We start from the raw sequence: 19,620 nt of genomic DNA, 5'->3' as shown, positions 1-19,620 counted from the left end.
CCCAGCTTTGCAAAGATGTGTTGGCTCTGAAGGAATGTGGTACAATCCGATGTTGAAACTTGAACTATCTCCAGCAGGTAGCTTGTGTGGTTTCCCACAGGTGTGCAATTGACCCTGAAATTTTAAAATATTCCATGACAGCCCTGTCCCCATACATTTGCTGCAATGTTCCAGCCAGTCTTGTAACAATTAAAATGGTTATAAGGGCCCTGGCTGGTGTTGCTCAGTGGATTGAGTGCTGAGCTGTGAACCAAACAGTCGCAGGTTCTATTCCCAGTCAGGATGCATACCTGGATTGCAGGCCAGGTCCCCAGTAGGGGGCTCATCGGAGGCAACCATACATTGATGTTTTTTTCCTTCTGTTTCCCACTCCCTTCCCTTCATTCTCAAGTTGAATAAATAAAATCTTTTCAAAAAATGATTACAAGGATGAGCTTTGGAGACAGACCTTTCCCAGCTGAAAGATTAAGTCAATCTAAGATTCAGTTTTTTGGTTTGTAAAATGAAGATGATACACATACCCACTTTACAGTAGCTGGCATACAGGGAGTGCCCACAAAGTGTTGGGCAAATAGAAGGTGTACATTATAATGAGAGTAGAGACCCTTGCCTCAGTGTTTCACTTATCTTCGTCTCAGATACTTAGAGATTAGAGCTAAAGAGTTCTACATTTGCATAGCTTTCAGTCTGACTTTGAAATACAGAAATAATGAGATCAAGATTTCTTTATGGGTCCTCATTCTCAGAGAACTGTCTTGAGAACCAACACATTAACTGGTCAGATGTGGATGAGATTTTCTTATTTAACTACTTCTTGTATGAGAAGCTTTGATTGGATATACAACTTGGTGAGCATAATCCTCAGAAGACTAGGAAAGGGATGGTCCCCTTGGGGGACAGCTGAGTTTATTACAATAGCTGTAGGTAAGTCTCTTGGCAAAGCACGCCCATTGGTTCTCCCCTCTGCATCATCCTCCAATCCAATTCCAATATACTTCTGGGTGTAGCACATGGCACACAGCCCCTCAATCACTGCTCCACTCTGTTTACAGACTCCATTAAAACTTCAACAAGCAAAGGGCAGAGACATGGAGTGAAGAGGCTAGGAACATGCAAGGAAAAACGATAATTTCTTTCTTACCTTTGGCCGTGATCTAGGTGCAAAGTCTTTTGCTGTTACTAGGCTCTCTTCCTTTTGTGGGTGCAGCATAATCAGTGGCATTACTAGATTTATCTGTTATCTTTGCAATATAAACTAGGATATTTTAAATTGGCTTTGCTTTCATTTTAAAAAAATATTTTAATCAGTTGAGTGACTGATTGGTGGCATACGATAAATCATGGAATCCCATTGTTCTTACGATATGCAATCGTCCCTGTGGTACTTAATCACAGTTTTGCCAGGCTGCTTCCTGTAGAGAAGAAGAAAAGTAGCAATTCCAACTTTATTATAAGATCTTCCTGTTCTTTCCTTTAAAAAATACTGGGGGAAATTCTGTGTATTCTTGCACGTGTCCATGTACATGTGCATGTATCTGTACCTGTCTCTGCACATACAAATTACCGGTAATCGTTTTTAAGGTGTTGCTTTTCTTAAATGCCTCGCAATTGTTCTTGTATGAACTATAGAAGATATGTTCATTTTAGGGCTAAGAGAAACCCCCTCTATTTAAACATGATCAGTTGTTACATACTTAATAATTTGATATCGGAGCCAGATTAGATGTGAGAAAAAGGAAAGACGGCTTTTCCCTCTCCAGTTGCCTTGAGATCTCAAAGACCACTTCTGCCCACTCCCGCCCCCCACAATCCTCATGCCGTGCCAGTTCCGACCACACCTCAGTCTGTGCCCATCCCACCCTCAGACTATGCGGATCTTTGGGGAAAAAAAAAGGCAAAGGAGTGTAAAGACCAGGATCCCGGTCAGAAGAGCTGTGGAGGTGGGCTCCGTACTGTCTCGAGGGGAACATTTGCAATTGTCTTTGTGTAACTGTTGGAACAGATTTAGACAGTTATTTAGACAGTTATACATCTGTTCAAAGGAGTTATTTTTACAAAATGCAGAGTGACAATTTTATAACTAAGGGAATTAGTATTCAGAATCTTTACAGGAAATTGACAACATCAAAGGATGACACTAATACAGGTTATTTGAGTGATAAGATCTGCTGAAGTAGAACATTAATTGAATTTCTTAAAACTTATGTGAAAGTTTGAACATCTCTGATTATGGCACGAAACAACATGACTGGAGAAGAGCAGCCCTCAAAGATATGAAAGGATTATTTATAATAAAGTTCCACACTGAAAAACGCTGAAGAAGTGCTTATTTAGAGGTTTTGGGAATTTTGACTTAAAGAAATGAACTGGAACCTGCATTCAAAAAATGTTCTTTTCTTGTGGTCTGCCACTCCTGATTGGTATGCATAGGATCTTTATGAGACTAAAAACAATTCAGGACTATTAACTCCACTTTAAATTATCTTTGCTCTCAGAAACTCTAGGTAAAAGTTAGCTGATTCTAGAATATTTTACTTCCCTAAACCCTTTTTCCTTAGATTATTTGCTCCAGTCAACTTTTAAGGGACCAGATGAATGAACGGAATGGTTATTTGAGACGATACATAAAAAGATGAGGAGATTCTAGCCTTTACCAGACACAGCTAATTGACGGTAGGGGATTCAGTCATTCAAGGATGAGAGAACTTTGGCGAGGACCATCCACTCCAAAGAGAGCCAAGTCTAAAACAAATATTGCATTCTTTTTTGTAAAATATTTTTTTAATTTTATTTTTAGACAGAGGGTAAAGGAGGGAGAAAGAGAGGGAGAGAAACCCTCTCTCCCTCTTAATGTGTGTCAATCAATGTGTGGTTGCCACTTCCATGACCCCTATTAGTGACCTGACCCACAACCCGGGCATGTGCCATGACTGGGAATTGAACCAGTGACCCTTTGGTTCACAGGCCCATGCTCAATTCACTGAGCCACACCAGCCAGGGCCAAATATTGCATTCTAGTCAAATGAAATTCAGAGGTTCAGAAATTGAAGTGCTCTGTTTTTGTGAGATGTTGCTATCTTCTTTTCACTTTTTAGGTTTTGATTTTCTGCCTACTTTCTAGGAAGTACAAAGGTAGTCATTTCCCTCCACATTCCAAAGCTCCATGAAAGCCAAGAGCCTGGCTGGCTATATAGTCTATGAAAGGTGACTCATTCAGGGCACTCTGTACTGGCTGCTCATTTATTTGGCATGTGTATTCTGAGGGCCTCACATGTCACTGCCAAGGGCACTGAGCCTGCTCTCGCAGACACACAGAGGCTGCCTTCGGTGGTTAATGAGACCCTGCTGTCGCCTGCTCCTTCCTACCATGCCACTCAGGAAGCCTAGTCCTGGTGGCTTTCAGACCAAGGCCCAACCTTGGAGGGAGTATGACGTGGCAGAATGACATTTCTGCTGTCACCTCAGCCTCTTGGAGTGAAAACAGACATCTGGCAGACATTGGGAGAAAGAGGTTGTAGAGAGTGACACATAGTTGAAGGGGGTTTTTGGAGGGAGGACGAGTCCCATTTCTTCTTTCTTAGAAAAGAGTTGACAATGTGTTGTCTGAACGTATATCCTTGAGTGCCTGCCCATTCTCCAGCCTCCTGGTAGAGTTGCTTCCTTCCACATCTACAATTCCCCTTATTTATTTTAGAGCGACTGAAGGGGTATATAAAAATGCAGGGACTCCGCTGTTCACTGGCACGAACTTCAGATGCCTTACGAAAGCACGCACCTGTTTAAGCTGATGGCGTGATCCTCTCAGCCTCATCCTGTTGGGTGCGAACACCATGATTTGCACATGGAAGGTCATCGACAAATGTCTGATGAATAAAGGTGTAATCAACACAGTGTCGGTGCCACATCTACATTTATGGTCTGTCATTCTAATCCTCTGGAATGAGCTATTTAATATCTTTGTTATTAGTGATCTTGGAGATGGCTAAGGGCACTCCAGTTGAGTTAATATTTTATCTAATTATATAATAGGTAACAAATAAGGAACCTGAGGGGCTTTGAGAAAGGAATGCTGGTGGGAAACTCTTAACACTTCATTCTCCGTAAGTTACAACGTTGGAAGGATACCATCATTACATCCACTACTTATACGTGTCAGGAAGTATGTAAGCTGAAAAAAGTTCCTTATCCTCGCCGTAAGGAGGATTTGGAAGAGGAAGGGCAGAGCTACCGTATCAGGGCAGCTGGGACGTGTGATTTCAGAGTGGAGGGAGCTCAGGGATTGCCGGCTCCAGGGTCTCCGTCATCACTGCCCTGCTGCTCCAACAGCCGTGGACAAGGCGCAAATGGATGGGCGGAGCTTTTTTCCCAATAAAGCTTTACTTATGAACAAGTAAATTAGAATTTTATAAAACTTCCACAGAGCAAAACTGTCATTATTTTGATTTTACCTATTTATTTGCTTTTGCCCACCATTTGCTCACAGGCCCTATGAAGCCGGTGGTAGGCTGCCTTTGAGCCAGAGGCCATGCTTTGCAAACTCTGTTCTGGGACCCCAGACAAAATGAATATGTAGCAGCCTGTTCAGAACCAATGTCTTACTGTCCTAAGTCTTTCTGGCCATTCAAAGTCAGTTTGGTGAGCATCGGGGGCCTCGGGCGAGCGGGGAAAGGACTGCACTTCAGCAGCACGGGCCTTCCGTGCCTTCCTACCGGTGGCATGCTGGGAAGGCTGCAAGCCTCAGCCTCAGGTCAGCCACACGCTTCCGGTGCCCCGATCCCGTGCACTTGGCACCAAGTATAGTGAACCTGGCACAAAAGATCTGCTCTTTTACAGCAGGGTCCGTCCACATTCAGGCGATGTCTCTGCCCCTTCATTTTCTCTCTCCAAGCTTGTCTGTCTCTGTCTCCCCGTCTCTCTGGTTTGCTCTCCGCCAGGGACCCGATAAAGGAGGAGAAAGGAATTGGCTTGTCGGGGACCCTCTTGGTTCTAGAAAAGGGCTGAAACTGCTCAGAATGAGTAAGGCCGCTTCTTACATATACCTCCATGACCTTACTACATGCAGACACACATGCCCCAACCAAGCAATTTTGGTTTAAAGCTGTCTCATTAAGAAGTAAGCATCGTTCGGTTTCAATTTATTACAGCATAAAATACTGATTTTCTTTGGCTCATTGGAGATTATGTCTCCAATCCAGAATTTCATGAACGTCGATCCATGCTGTTTTTTCTATAAATTCCCCCTAAACAACTGTTTCCCTCGGGTCATAAAATGTTTATTTTCGTTTGGCCATTCCGTATGTTTGTTTGTTTCATTTTCGCACAAAGCCCCATGAGTTTTGTTGTAAACTCAATTGCAGCGATTCAGAAGCAGAATGCAGTCCTGATGACTAAATCTCGGGAAAGGGAGATTTCATTTGTGCACGACACAGAGCAGGAAATGAAGCGGGGGAAATGGGAAATAGGACCGTGAGGTTTCCGAAAAACAGTTTGGAAGCAGGTCAGAAAAAGGAACCCTCTGCTCCCTCGTGTGTTCGACCTGGATGGAGTTGCATCCTTACTGCTTAGACTTGGTAGCTGAGTAAAAAAAAAAAATAGTGATTTGCAAACCATTTGCTTTGGATACAGCCACACTCCCAGTCTCTTCAACTGTAGAACTATGCTTCTCAATGGGTTGTAAGGATCAGAATCCCTTGGGGAAATATTCTCAAACTATATATGGTGTTCTGTTGGTCCCCGTTTTGGTAAATCAGTGCCCTCAAGGCAGAAATTGTCAGGGACACATCTGTAGTTGGACCATCTGAGTTACCACTCACTGCAGCAAGCGAGAATGCTGCATGGAGAGGTGCAGGGTTTTCCAGTAAGAGGGACTTCAAAGGTGTTTCTTACAGGCTGTGGATTTCGGTTGGGTGATTTGGGGGAGGGGTCAATGTAGCAGGTTTGAAGCTATGCTGGGTGCTGTCAGAAGGCGGAGGTGATTCTCTAATAAGGTTATTATCTCAATAAATCTGATGGACTGGGGGAGGGCGAGGAGGAGGGTGCATCTGTGAGGGGTACAGAAGGATACCACCAGACACTTCATTTTGCCTGAGACGGGAGGTGTTCAGTGCTTTGTGGACGGGACAGTGACCTTGTGCTTTCGCCTGTGCTCAGGCGAGGTTTGAAGTGGCCTTATTTTGTTGCATTTTGTCCCGGCCTCAGAATAGTCTTGTCTGGGGTCGGTGTTCTGTGAGATTGTTTGTTGGTAATGGAGGATCATGACCCAGCACTGAGTGCCTGGCTGGCTTCTGAATGTCAAGGGCGGTTTGTTTTTCTTTTAAAATATTTACCCTCTGCTCTCCGCTCTAGCACAACTGTCCTGGCTACTGCATTTTATTGGCATGGCGTGTTTCCAGGTTTTTATTACAAGACAGTTTATGTACAGAAGAAGTTAATAATATAATGATCATCATGTATCCATTAAGCAACTTAAGTAGTAAAAGATTATAGATGAAAGTATCTGAGTATTTCTTTCAAATCCTAATTCCTCCTGGGAGGGAACTGTTATCTTGAATACGATGTTTAATATTCTCAAGTACAATGTATTTTCATTTTTTTAAATATACATGTGGTATTTTCTGGTCCCCTTTCCTTCCAGGAATTGGGTAAGATCTGACATCAGTGCACACTGTTTGCATGCACTGATTCTGCGGTTGTCTGAAGTAGGCACTGGAGCACCAAGTTGCACAAGGAATCACAAAACACCCCATCTATCACCCAGCGTCACCGGATGTGATATTATATAAATAGTTAAACATTACAAATGAATGTTAATCCCCGAGTCAAATACATGCGGTTTTTCAAATGGCCTGCAGTAACTGTGATTGCTGGGGGCCATTTGTTGGTTTTATTTAGCAAGATGTTGGTGGACTTTTCTCCTTCCCTCCAGACTCTTAAACATTTTTGACCCGAGAGGAGCTGCATCACTTGGAAACTCAGAGTTTAATTTCAGGCCACTTTAATTTTATGACGCACAGGTTTGGCTCCTACTTGCAGACAGCACCAAAGAAAGCAATATTGTCAAAACAAGTGGCCTGGAATTGCCCGAGATGAGTTTGCAGAACTGATTGCCTTTTACTTTACATTTCTGTATAAGTGTTCATTAAACCCATCAGTGCCTTCTTTCTTATAGGCGAACATTTTCTCTCTGACAATAAATGTCAACTGAGGGAACTGTGTGGCCCATGGGACCTGCCATTAAAACACCCTCACTGTCCCCCAGAGAAAAGCTGGTGCACTCTGACAGGTGGAGGGGCAGAGAGGGACACAGGCACGGTTGCCACCTTTCCTTGCCCTTGCTGTCTGAGACTCTGGTGACGGGACTGTCTCTTGCCCTACTGAGGCTTCCAAAGAAGCTGTCTTCAGTACGACGGATTGCATCTCTTGTCACCCGGCGTTACTTGGTACATTTCAAATAAAAGCACAACATTGCTGTGGTCTTCTGAGGTCTTCCGTAGACCTTCATTTACAACCGAGGGTCAGAAACTGAACTTCAGATGTCTTAGTCCGTTTGGGCTGCTGTAACAAACATACCGTAAGCTGGGTGGCTTATAAACAGCACATTTGTGTCTCACTGTTCTGGAGGCTGGGAAGTCCAAGGTCACGACACTGGCAGACTCAGTGTCTGGTGGAAGCCTGCTCCCTGGTTTACACACGTACCTTTATGCTGGGAGAAGGGTGGCATCGGTTAGCTCTTTGGGGTCTCTTATAAGGCACTAATCCCGCCCATGGCCTAACCACTGCCCAAAAGCTCTGGCTCCTAATGGTGTCGCCTTTGGGATTCAGATTTCCACATGAGAATTAGGGGTGCATGGACCCAAACAGCAGACCCTGGCTGGCATCAGGTTCCACAGCAGTCCAGAACATTTGAAATGCCACGTACAGTGAGACAGAGAGAAGGTTCACGGAGGGGCTGGTGGGACAGGCACCCCAGGGTCTGAGGGAAACGTTAGAGAAGAGAATTCCCCGAAGTCCTGCCCTCTCTCCCTGACGTTCGTCTTCTCCTTGCAGGGGAGCACTTGAGAATCTGTCCTCAAGAGTACACGTGCTGCACCACGGAAATGGAAGACAAGCTAAGCCAGCAGAGCAAGCTGGAGTTTGAAAACCTCGTGGAGGAGACGAGTCACTTCGTGCGCACCACCTTCGTGTCCAGGCACAAGAAGTTCGACGGTAGGTGGGGCTTCCCCTCCACGCTGGTCCCGGCGTGCATTTCGATGAGAATCTCGGTCTTCTATGAAAAAGCTTTCTTTTAAGCAGGAGCTTTTCATTTTCTCTTAAACGTTTGTAACATTTTTCTACATTATTGACTTTTATTGTATTTTTCCATGACCATTTCTCCCCCTTGATATGCTCTTCTACCTCCACCCGCCCTCTGCCCTCACCCCTGAAATCACCACCCTGTTGTACGTATCCCGAGTTCTTTCTCTTTTTTTCTTCTTTGCTCAAAAACAAACAAAAAATGCAAACAGGAGCTTTCTTGATGGTTTTGGTAGTGATGGGTCGGGAACACCCAAGTTGAAGAACAGTTTTGCATTTGGGGTTTGCCTGTGAGACTGGTTCTGAAAGATTGAAGCTCGATTTTGTGTTATGAGAGTGATTCTAATTCAGATTTTGTTCTGCCATAGCTTCTCCTCGCCTTTCATCTGGGCATTTTTCTTTAGTGTAATTCAATGCCATTTAAAATTATTTGAAATACAACAGCATTTTGAAGAAGACAAGCAAGGTTTAAATACCAATGGCACGGTCTTTATTGTAGAGTTCACCCTTCGGATAAGGTAGCCATGTGTTACATTACGGCTGCAGTGCTTTCTACACAAGGTTTAACCCTCCATTGATTTCCTGATTATATGCAATTGACTTCATTTCTATATTCTGTTTGTTAAATAAACCTCTTGTATTAGAAAGTACGAGGTGTGAATGCAATTATGACGACGATTTCAGCACTGAGTTTTCTCATCAGAGCCTCAGAAAACTATTTAAAAGCAACCTTAATTTTATAAACTGAATTAATAAGGATAAAGTTAATGTTCGTAAGTGGTGTGTGGTCTTAAGAAGTGAGTGTCCCTCACTGTGACTCGTTGTGTACCAGACTTACAGATTGCGGCGAACCCTGCTTGCGTGCCTTAGTCTGTCAGGTTGCCCTGAGGCAACAGAGCTGGCCTTCACATTCTTCAGGGCGCGCACAACAGAGCCAGTGTGGAAAGGGCTTGCCAAAGTTTCCCTTTTCTTTTTTGTTTTCCTCTCCAGTAGGTACAAGGTTCTGCTTCACTGCTCCTTTAAACGAGTGTGACCACAGCACTTTCTTTCAAATCAGCCCTCCGAGTTCTAAAAGGCAGGTCCGCCCAGTGGTGCTCTCAGGGCTCACGATGAGGTGCAATTTTCCATGTGAGCGAATGGGACTCCTGTTTCCTTCCAGCGTTTTTCAGCATCGTCACGTTCCTCCTCTGCCTCTCCCTCGGTGTTTAACTTCATCATCTGGATGTATATGAAAATGATCCCTTGTTTTGAAGTGGCACTATGAATGCTGTTCCCTTGAGTGCACCTAGGGCGTAGCTGGGAGTTACCCTTGATTGGCAGGTTACAAATCCAGTGACATTCAGGAGCCTCTGACGGGGCTCTGTGCTTGAGGAACTATAATGTGTCGCTTCACCTCAAGGTGAGTCCAGACACTGGAATTATTGTTACAGAAAGCTGGTGAGAGGGACCTGCTGCTGCTGACTTCTTGTCTGTGTGGTTGGAAAATGACTCTCGTGCTTTTGTCAAACTGCATTCTGCAGTTCAGGGGAAATAATTCCAGGGCAGGTTTTACAGTATGCAATACATGTTATTTTTAATAATATTAGAAGGTAGCTTCATGGGAAGTTCTTAAAAAAATAAGTAAAAAAATGCCTTCAACAAGACTGAGCCAGAAACTTTTTGTATTCTCATATCAATAACTATTAATATCTTTGAATTTACAGTTCTTAATCCCACATCTAATTTACTTTACTAGAGAAACCTCTCTCGCTCCCTCCCTCCCTTTCCCCCCCACCACTTCCTTGCCTCCCTTCCCCCTCTCTCCCTCTCTTTCTGCAGGTGTGTTTTAAATTATGCCAATGTACTTAGGGGTATTACGTCAATCGGTTTGACAGGACACCGATTTTTGCTAAGACCAGATCTGACATAGAGGGTGATGGATTCTTCAGGAACTGTGTGTTTCATTGCAGTTGCATTAGGCTGGAATGAGAAAGAAATTAAGACTTTGTTTCAAGGAAGCTTTTAGCCCAGACTTTTTAAAAAGTCTAAATGTGATCCTGATGAACTCCACTTCTGAAAATCACCGTCTGAAAAAATAATTATAAAAACATGTAATTACAAAGTCACCATTAGGCTTCCTTCCCGTTTCTTTTGGCAATTTCATGAAGGTCAGTTGTGCAGTTGTGTGAATTGTCTTCTTATCCCAGAAGGTGATGCTGCTAAGTCCCATTTCAGGAATGACGGTATGTTCATGTGGGTAGTTTTCCATTTTTTCTCTTGGCTTTTTTTTTTTAAACTTCCTCATGGCATTTATTGATGAGTGTCCATTGGTATAAGCACCCAAGATCAATCTAGGATCAGCTGTGGAATGTTACCCTCCCAGCCTTACTTTCCCTGATAAAACCAGTGGTACTTGGAAGGGCTTTGGATTTTATTTTCCGGAGGTGACTTTGCAGGAACCCCTTTTAGGGGTAAGAAAGTAGCCGTATAAGTCATTTCTAGCCTGTGAGTCATTCTGCATTACTGCTGGGGTCTCTTGATCCAAATGGTCCATGTTGCGTTTCTGCCTCTGGCCCCATTTCCTGGGTCTTGAGTATCTTTACTGGTTATGTTCTTTTAATAATATGAATGTTGACTATATTATATGAGAAAGCGGCCACTTCCAGCGTATTTTCATTACGTACAGTGACTCCATCCAGCCTACTACTTATTCCCTCCCGTGTATTCTTCATTCCACATATTGTGCTTCATTTCTGAATGGCCCTTGTTGATGGTTTCTATGTCCTTTTTCATGCTCTTTAGCACCCTTATAAGCATTACTTTGAACTCTACATCTTACAAATTACTTGCCTCCGTTTGATGTAGTTCTTCCTTTGGAGATTTCCCTTGTTCTTTCATTTGGGACTTGTTTCTTTGTCTTCCCATTCCGGCTGCCTTTTTGTGTTTGTTTCTATGCAGTAGATGGATTTGCTGTGACTTCTAGGGTTTGTGGGGTGGCCTTCTGTCATAGCTCTCCTTGATCACCTGAGTGGGCCCTCGTGTTGTAACTGAGTGCTGATTTCTATCAGACACTCGGACGTGGCGATGACCCTCAGGCTGGCTGACTGTGAGGCTCGGCTCCTACCATAGGGTTCAGGCTGCTGTGCAGGTGCTGACCACACTTAGTGGAATTTGCTGCAGCAGGGTTTGGTGCCTCCCGAGATCTCTCTTTGGAGGTGCTGTTCGTGAAGCACATTGGATCCTGCTCTGATGTTGCCTGAAGCTGGTCCCTGGGGGTGTCGATTCTGCTCCTCTTGCAAGGGACTGTGACGCAGGCCAATGTGGAATGCCACCTGTGATGGCCCCTGGGTAAACTGGAGCTGCAAATGATCCACTTTTTGTGGTTCCCTCTGCTGGGCCTGGGTACATGTGGGAAGGACCGAGCTGTGCATCACTCCTGGCTTTTATCAGTATGGAGCTGAGGAACAGGTCAGCAGAAGCCCCGAGGCACCCAGACTTGATCTGCCCCTGCCTGTCTCCACCTGCTTCTGCATGAAGGCTGCCCTGCTAGGCTCCCTCCCTGGAAGCTCCTCTGAGTGTGCTTCTCAGTAGAGCCTAACCTCCACAGGGCGGGGGTATTGCTTTCTGATGCTACACAGAGGAGACTGCCCAAGAAACACGGTATCAGCGGTCCAGGAGAGTGACTCAGCACAGGGATGCTGGTGCCTGTCCCTTCAGCTTCCTCCCCAGAGCCACGCACCCTTAGACTCTCCTCGCACAGCTCTAGTCTGTCCTGTCCTCCATCTGCCAGAGCCCGGGGCGCAGAGCTGTAAACAAAACTGTGTGCACTGGACCTTGAAGAAGGTGCCTATATCTCTAGTGGCCCCTTGCTTGTCCCTGGTAGACTCGTGCCTCTCTGATGTTGCGTGGGCACCTCTTTCTGGCTCCGGTGCTCTGGGCTGGGGGCGTCTGGCTTGAGGGAGAGTCCTTACGCTTTGCAGGGGGAACCTTTGCAGCTGACATTTCCCACCAGAACCACGGCCACTGCCTGTGGGGACAGGGCCAGCCCTTTTCATGTCTCTGTCCTTCCTGACAGTCTCCGTGTGGCTTCTTCTGTAATTTCTTTGGCTGTAAGATTTCTCTTCAGCTTGTCTTCAGTTGGTGATTCAGGATGACTTTTCTATAATTGAATTGTAATTCCAGTTTGTCCTGGGAAGAGCTGAGTGTAGCTTCCCCCAGCTTCACTGCAGTCTTGGATCTCCCTCCCCATAGGTGACTTAAAGTTTGAAGTTCCAAAGCGTTTAGCATAACATAACATTCTACTTATTGTTCTTTTCCAGTTTCTATGAATATATTTGGTAATATTTAGAAGAGAACACTGTATAAAGTTGTAAATATTCATTGGGTGTTTGGAAGCTAGAGCTGAATTAATATGAATTCTTTGCTACTTCCCTAAACGGCTATGCTTTGCTCCACACACCCACTGGCCTAAAATATGTAGCTGAGACACAATAAATCTGAAAACATGTGTATCTGAAGATGATTGGAAAACGTATATAATACCAATTGCAGAAATTTTCATCCTTTCACAGAGAAATTCCTTATTCCTCAATAGCTAGATTTTTTTTTCCCTTTTTAGGTGTAGAATGGGAGTGTTAGAATGCCTGCATACAGAGTAAAGGCATCTATTCTCTGCAGTGTTGCGTTTCTGCAGGTGTTTGCATGGTTTTTTTCTTTTCTTTTCCTCTGGCTAAGTCTCCACCTCTGGTTTGCAGGGCACATCCCTGTGGCCCATCGCCCTCGGGCCAGGGTGTGACCACCGCCCAGGTTCCCTCAGAATTGTGCAGCGATGCTTTCCATTTGCTGGCTCTCCCGCCCTGACCTTCTGACACACCCCAGCAGGGACGCACACCCAGGAAGCGTCACTCCCGTGTTTCTTATCTTCCTCATCTCGGCCCAGTACCCAGATGGTCAGAGAAACTCGGAAACAAATAAACAAGTTATATGTAAAGACAGAAAAATGAGAGACACCTTTGTACCCCTACTCCTTTTCCCGGCACACCTGTGCTCTGTGACTCTCTGACCTGTCACATGGTCAGGGGTGTTTACATCCCCGTGGTTGTCATGCATGTCAGTGGCTGCTTGGTAGGAGTCTAGGCAAATGGAGAGCAACCAAACATCCGATGGTAGTAACTGTAATAACCTCACCCTTTACAGGTGTTCACCTGTACACCAGGGTGAGCAGCACGCGAAGGGACCCGGGGGTTGAGTGACAGAGGTGGCAGTCCATCCCCGGTTGCAGACGGCTAAATCCCTGCTCCTGGCCACCACCACCCTCCATCTTTTCCATGCTTTTCCATCCCTAACTGGGCTGAGATTTTATGATTCTTCTTTTTAAAGAAACATTTTTTCAAAATTTATTTTTCAAGAGAGGGGGAAGGAGAGAGAAGGAGGGGGAGAGAAACATCAGTGTGTGATTGCCTCTCATGCGCCCCCTACTGGGGACCTGGCCTGCAATCCAAGCATGTGCCCTGACTGGGAATCAAACTGGTGACCTGTTTCATTTGCAGGCCTGTGCTCAATCCACTGTGCTATACCAGCCAGAGTGAGATTTTACTATTCTATTTCTCTATCTCCCTCCACCCGTCCTGCCCCAGTTATTGTGGGGAGGAGGTAGAAATGTCTTTCAGAGAAACATGTTTTATTTTTTTAATCCTTAAAAAAAGAAAATTGCCCACTTAAATATAGTCCAGCCTCCAAGGAACCTGGAGTTTAGCGAGGGGAAATGGCTTGCCAAGTTTCCACCAAACTGATGAAACCAAGACTGTAACCTAATACTCTGGACTTACATCAGACTTATAAATAGTAATGTGATAGGAAGTCAATATTTGCTTGAAATTCTTACTTACTATGCTTTTATTGGGTTTGAGTGGACACTGGCTAAAATTTACTGATATTTCTTTAATAAGTCAGTAGTAGTGTTGGTGGGTAAAGAATCTAGCCACATTTTTGGTAGACGCAGAATGGTATGCAATTGGAGGCTGTCCCTAAATTGAAAGGAAATGAGTGTTTTGTGAAAAAATGCTATTCGACCCAGAAAGACCGATTGTTTATTCCCCTTACTTCACAAAGCCTAGCAGCCTCTATCTTGGGTTAGGCGTCTCTACTCCCTGCTTTAAGACCATGTATGGAATGTTTTATTCAGAGACAGGAAAATTCAGTTCACCGGATATTTTATTTTGTTTATTTTTTCTTCAGATTTATTTGAGCTGAAATTTATTCACATTTGAAATTCAATATGGGTTTTTTTTTTGTTGTTGTTGTTTAGTGTGTTCCTCTTAGTCTTATTATTTTTCCTTCTTTCTTGATTTTTATTTATGTATTTTAATGATATACATTTGTCCAGAGAATTTGGCAGCAAGTACATTTTTAAAAGCAAAATAAAAAAAGTTGAATAGTAATTTCCATTTTTCTGAAGAACTTATTCTACAGTAACACCCTCAGAATTCTCATTTTATTGAATATGGAAATAATTCATACACAACACCATAATATTTTTACACTGCAAATCTGCTGTGTTTTCTCTTAAAATATCATTTTTCATCTATAGACTGTAGAGATGGCAATAATGTAATGATATCTTTAAAATATGGCCTAATTTTCTCAGAGAATATACTTATTTAAAAACCGAGAAAACCTAAGGAGTTTTCCAGATGGTGGTAGAATCTTCTATATTTCCTGTCACATGATGAGTGTGTGATTCCAGCTTGGAAACATTTATTCAGAACCTACCATATAGAAGGCACTTACTTAATCAAGTGTGTAGTAGATTTTTAAAAAATATATGACTGATAATGTCAAAGATACACTCCCAACCTGTCACAGAGTTTACCTCACTGCAGCGGCCTCAGAGTAAAACTAACACGGAGGAAGACAGAACTCTCTCATGCAATAGAACCTGCTGGAGACAGAAAGGAGGGAGTCACGCACTTCATTTAGAGGCCCGAGGGAAGACTTTGGGAAGAGGGGGAAGACGGGATCTTTAAAGAATGGCTTCCGATTGCGGTGAAGAAGGGACAGAAGGAGACAAAAATATCAGAGATTCTATATCCACGTTCACAAAGATACTGGGACTTGTCGTAAATGTATTTATTGTTGATGTTTCCAAACAGTATGACTTCGTTTTCATTTAACGTTTCCCTATTATGTAGATATTCCTTAAAAAGTTTTTTGGCTTTGTATCAATCTGATATTGTTTTGTAACACACATGCACACAAAATTTCAGGGCATAAACAAGAGGCATTTATTTTTCCTTAAGCCATGACAAAGTTGGCTAGAGTTTGGTGTTTTTGGGCTCTATTCAACCAGGCTGGGTTCTAACGTATAGATTTGATCCATTCAGCTCTCTTATTCTTTTGGAAGAGGCGCTTTTTCTTGGGCACATGCGTCCCATGGTGCGGTTTGAAGACTGTTACCAGTGTGCAAGCATGTTCCCTCCTAAGCCAAAACTAGAATTGACACTCTGTCTTCCCAGGTTCTGCAGTATCGGCCACAGCACGTTTCCCGGTCATTACCAACGGGACTGGGGTGGTGGACTCTATGGCTCTCAGGCAGGTTGAGGTGGGGGAAGAGGTGAATCTGTTTCTGTTCTAATCTGCCGTAGTCCTCAGCGGGCAGCCTCTTGCTATTGCCCAAGCAATGTTTTATGTGCCGTATTTGCTGTTCCTTAGGGGGGTGGGTAGATTCTCTAGGAACTTAAGAGCAGCGAGTATTTCCTAAGTAAATCAGTTAGGCAGACACCCCTGTTTAGCCGCTGCCTCCCATATCCTCACATACTGGCAAATACACACACACACACAAACACACACACACACTACTTCTATGATGTGATTCAAGAATAAGTAGATGTCATATTTCAATTTTTATGCTATTTGTCCCCTTCCTCATTGTACAGTATAAAACGTTAGCTGTACTTATAAGGGCTATAATGTCAGTCATGATAGGGAAGACTGAGCTGGATGCTGTTTTTAAGCTTGCTAGGCCACCGCGTCGGTGCTGTGTGTTTCATCTGAAGGACACTCCTGCGGAAATCAGGATATGTTGACGTGGGTTTTAAAATTGGAGAAACAGTCTCACTGGCATTGGAAAGTAATCCGCCAATTCTCCCGAAGGACAGCCCTTCGGAAAATAAGAACCAGCTAACCAGGGATTTGGCTTTGGCAGAACTGGTAAACAGATTTATCAATCACAAATGCCTTGCTTTTGCACAGTGTGGGAATATATGATCTGTGGTTAGGTGTTGCATTGCCCAAGAACTCAGAGCTCTGTCCAAGGAGATTTGTCTTCCCTGTCTCTCCCTTTCTCTTTGGACAGATCTTTCAAAACAGAGGACACACACAGCTGATCGGCAGCTTCATGCCCTGTGTGTGATTGACTGCTGATCTTTTTCTAATTCTCAGACCCCCACTGCCCACCTCAAAGTAACTTAAAACATATTATGCTCCCATTGTGGTTGTAATATTATCATCTTATTATCACCAACTCCCTTGCACGGTGGCTTCGCCGAGCAGCTGTTTCGCAGACAAGCCAATTTCTTTTAAGTATTGCTCCATCAGACTCTGAAACCAGCCCGACCAGAAGGTTTCTTGGTCATGAATGTTAATGAGCAGACAAGTATCTGCTCGCTGACGGTGGCTCACTAATCCTCTGAGTAAGGACGGGCGAGTTGCAGGAGAACTTTTATTTCAGTGAAGGTGGCCTGCCGCTGCGTAGAGAACACTGCCTTTCCCACTGGAATGAAAATGAAGGAACATAGTTCATGGCGGAGTGAGGAGAGGCCAGTGGAATCACTTTTGTCCTCAGACCTGAGAACAGCCTGGCTCAGGGTGGACGGGTTCCTCGGCACAGCGAGCGTCCAGGTGGGGCCCCCGTTGTCCCCCGTTAGGCGTGACGTGCCTGGGGAAACGGCGTTGTCACTGGCTGTCTGATGGGGATCGTGCATCAGGAGGTTCTCGATCTTCCCTCCTGATAAGAAATTGGGGTGAAATCTGAGCATCCTCCTCCACAGAGATAATACCAGCTTTCCCTTTCCTAACAACAACAAAAAAAAGGTGAAAGAAAAAGAAAGCATAAGAAAAACATTTGTATGCTTTTTTTAAGGTTCAAAACACAGTAATTGAAGGGAAACTTGATCTACAAGGCATCGTTCGTCCTTGGGGAGTCCCTGCGGTGGACAGGTGGAGAGAAGAAGGTGGGCATATAGGTAACCATCGCCAAAGCTGGCTGATGATTCCATTGAGGCTTATTATTAGATTCTCCATTGTGTGTGGTCTTTAAATTTTTGTAGTAAGAAGTTTTTTTAATATATGCATATTTTTTAAGATTCTATTTATTTATTTTTAGAGAGGGAAGGGAAGGAGATAGAGAGAGAGAGAGAAACATCAATGTGTGGTTGCTGGAGGCCGTGGCCTGCAACTCAGGCATGTGCCCTGACTGGGAATCGAACCTGCAACACTTTGGTTCGTAGCCTGAGCTCAATCCACTGAGCTACCAGCCAGGGCTTATAGTAAGAAGTTTTAAAGAAGACAGAAACGACTTGATCAGGTAACGATTGAGGGTTTCCAGGTCGTGAACTCATTGTAGATACAGAGCCATGTCAGGTACAGCCACACTGACTTTTCTGTGTGCTCAAAAACAGCCAGTTACACAGAGCACAACCTTTTCAAATCACAAAGATGAACGCAGCTGATCAGGATCTCAGCTCAGTCAAGGCTGCTGAGTGTCTGCTTCTGTCCACGGCTTTATTATGGTTTTGCTGGATAGGACATCTCTAGTTTATTACTCCAAACAGGCCTGTTAAAATAAGGCTCCATATGAGATGTCTCCCTGTTGTGTTTCAAAATGTTGAACATTTATTTAGAAACTACACGGGCCCCGAGACAAGCAGACTCTTCAAACACAAACGTTGGCAAGATTCGGAAGAATGGGTAAAACGTGCATTATAAATGCATTGTAAGTAACATTTCTTCATCACACCGTAGTCACCCAGTGATTTTCGGTTGAATGACAATAGTGAAGTGAGCTCTAGGAGTCTGGAATTTTTAGCAAATCCAAAGGTGGGGCAGCTTGCCTAAGCGATCGATTCCTCACGCCTCCGGGAGTTCCAGGACGAGGGAGGCCATCCTGACCCCCACCGTGGAGGTGCTGGCAGTGACCAGCTAATAAGCCTGCATTGTTCACAGAGCTCAGATAAATTTTGAATAACCACTCATCACGAATTTCTAAATGTTCTGTCAATGATGCTTTAGAAGCTTATTGTATTTGTTAAATGGACAAATAGTATTCTTGGGGATGCCTATGTATAGCTGCCCATGATCGTCACACTTTTTCCTCCCCACCTCGTGGTGTAAGTGAATTCCAACAACTTGGCAATGAGAAGCAAACTCTGCGGTGAGATAACAGGAAAGGAGGCCTGAAGGCCTTTCTGTGTTAGAAGAAACAGTACTTCTCCACGCTTTTTTTTAATTTTTGAAAATTTCTTTGCATAGTCATCTTCTTTCTTTCAGAAGAATAATGCCGTGGTCATGACAGATTTTAGTTCTCTCAGCTCTCCTGGCTCACTCCTCAATGCTCATGTCCTTGACACCTTCTCGTTTCCACTTACTTAGTGTCCTTTTACTAGTATTCTTTAATGAAAAAAAATGTGTGATCTGTTGCATACTCTCTGTTGAAGTCTAAGCTCATTAACTATAGGGATTAGGTCTCCTGCCTCTATCTCATCTTCCTGTGCCTCACTGAATGCCGAGCCTGTTCAGTGATGCCGTAGTGGTGCTGTCTGGCCGTGGCACCGAGCTGCACAGACCCAAGGATGCAGACCGGCCAGATGGATTGCTTAAGTCCTATAATAAACACGGCAAAAGGAAATAGGAAGCTTTGAATTCTAGTTATCTGTGAACTCTTGGGGTCCATAAACCTGGAAGTCACATTAGGCCTCAGCAGCATTTGCTCCAGTGGATTTAATGGAACTAATTTTAAATTCCCAGAACAAAGATGGTCTTTATTTAGAGTGCAAGGAGAAGCCCTTATCTCAAAAATCGGGACACGTGTGTGTTCTTCTCTATATCACAGACGCACACACACACACACGTAGACACAGGCAGGCTCGTGGGCACCGGGGCTGAGAGTGGTGCAGATGCACAGGAGTCGTCTAGACAACCGGTTAACACACCGATTCTTGGCTTCGAACACTGTGGATGTTGAGTCCTTGTCTGGACTGGACTCCAGAATCTTCATTTTGCTTAAGCACTGGGTACTTCCGAAGCAGGCAGCCTTCTGGGGTGTACTCTGGGATATACCTTGAGTGTCACTCG

At 44.2% G+C, this 19,620-nt stretch overlaps 1 protein-coding gene across 1 annotated transcript in view; it reads left to right on the top strand.

Moving 5' to 3' along the window:
• The window catches only part of GPC6 (glypican 6), a 1,029,119-nt gene that overhangs the window by 252,497 nt on the left and 757,002 nt on the right, over positions 1-19,620 (top strand). Inside the window, exon 2 of the mRNA XM_028526606.2 lies at positions 8,047-8,205. Within this exon, the coding sequence (XP_028382407.1) occupies positions 8,047-8,205 (159 nt within the window). The remainder of the gene's footprint in view (positions 1-8,046; positions 8,206-19,620) is intronic.

This window comes from Phyllostomus discolor, chromosome 11, assembly GCF_004126475.2.
Source record: "Phyllostomus discolor isolate MPI-MPIP mPhyDis1 chromosome 11, mPhyDis1.pri.v3, whole genome shotgun sequence".
Taxonomy (NCBI): domain Eukaryota; kingdom Metazoa; phylum Chordata; class Mammalia; order Chiroptera; family Phyllostomidae; genus Phyllostomus; species Phyllostomus discolor.
Note: the sequence above shows the minus strand (reverse complement) of the source record. Positions and strands in the feature narration are given on the sequence as shown.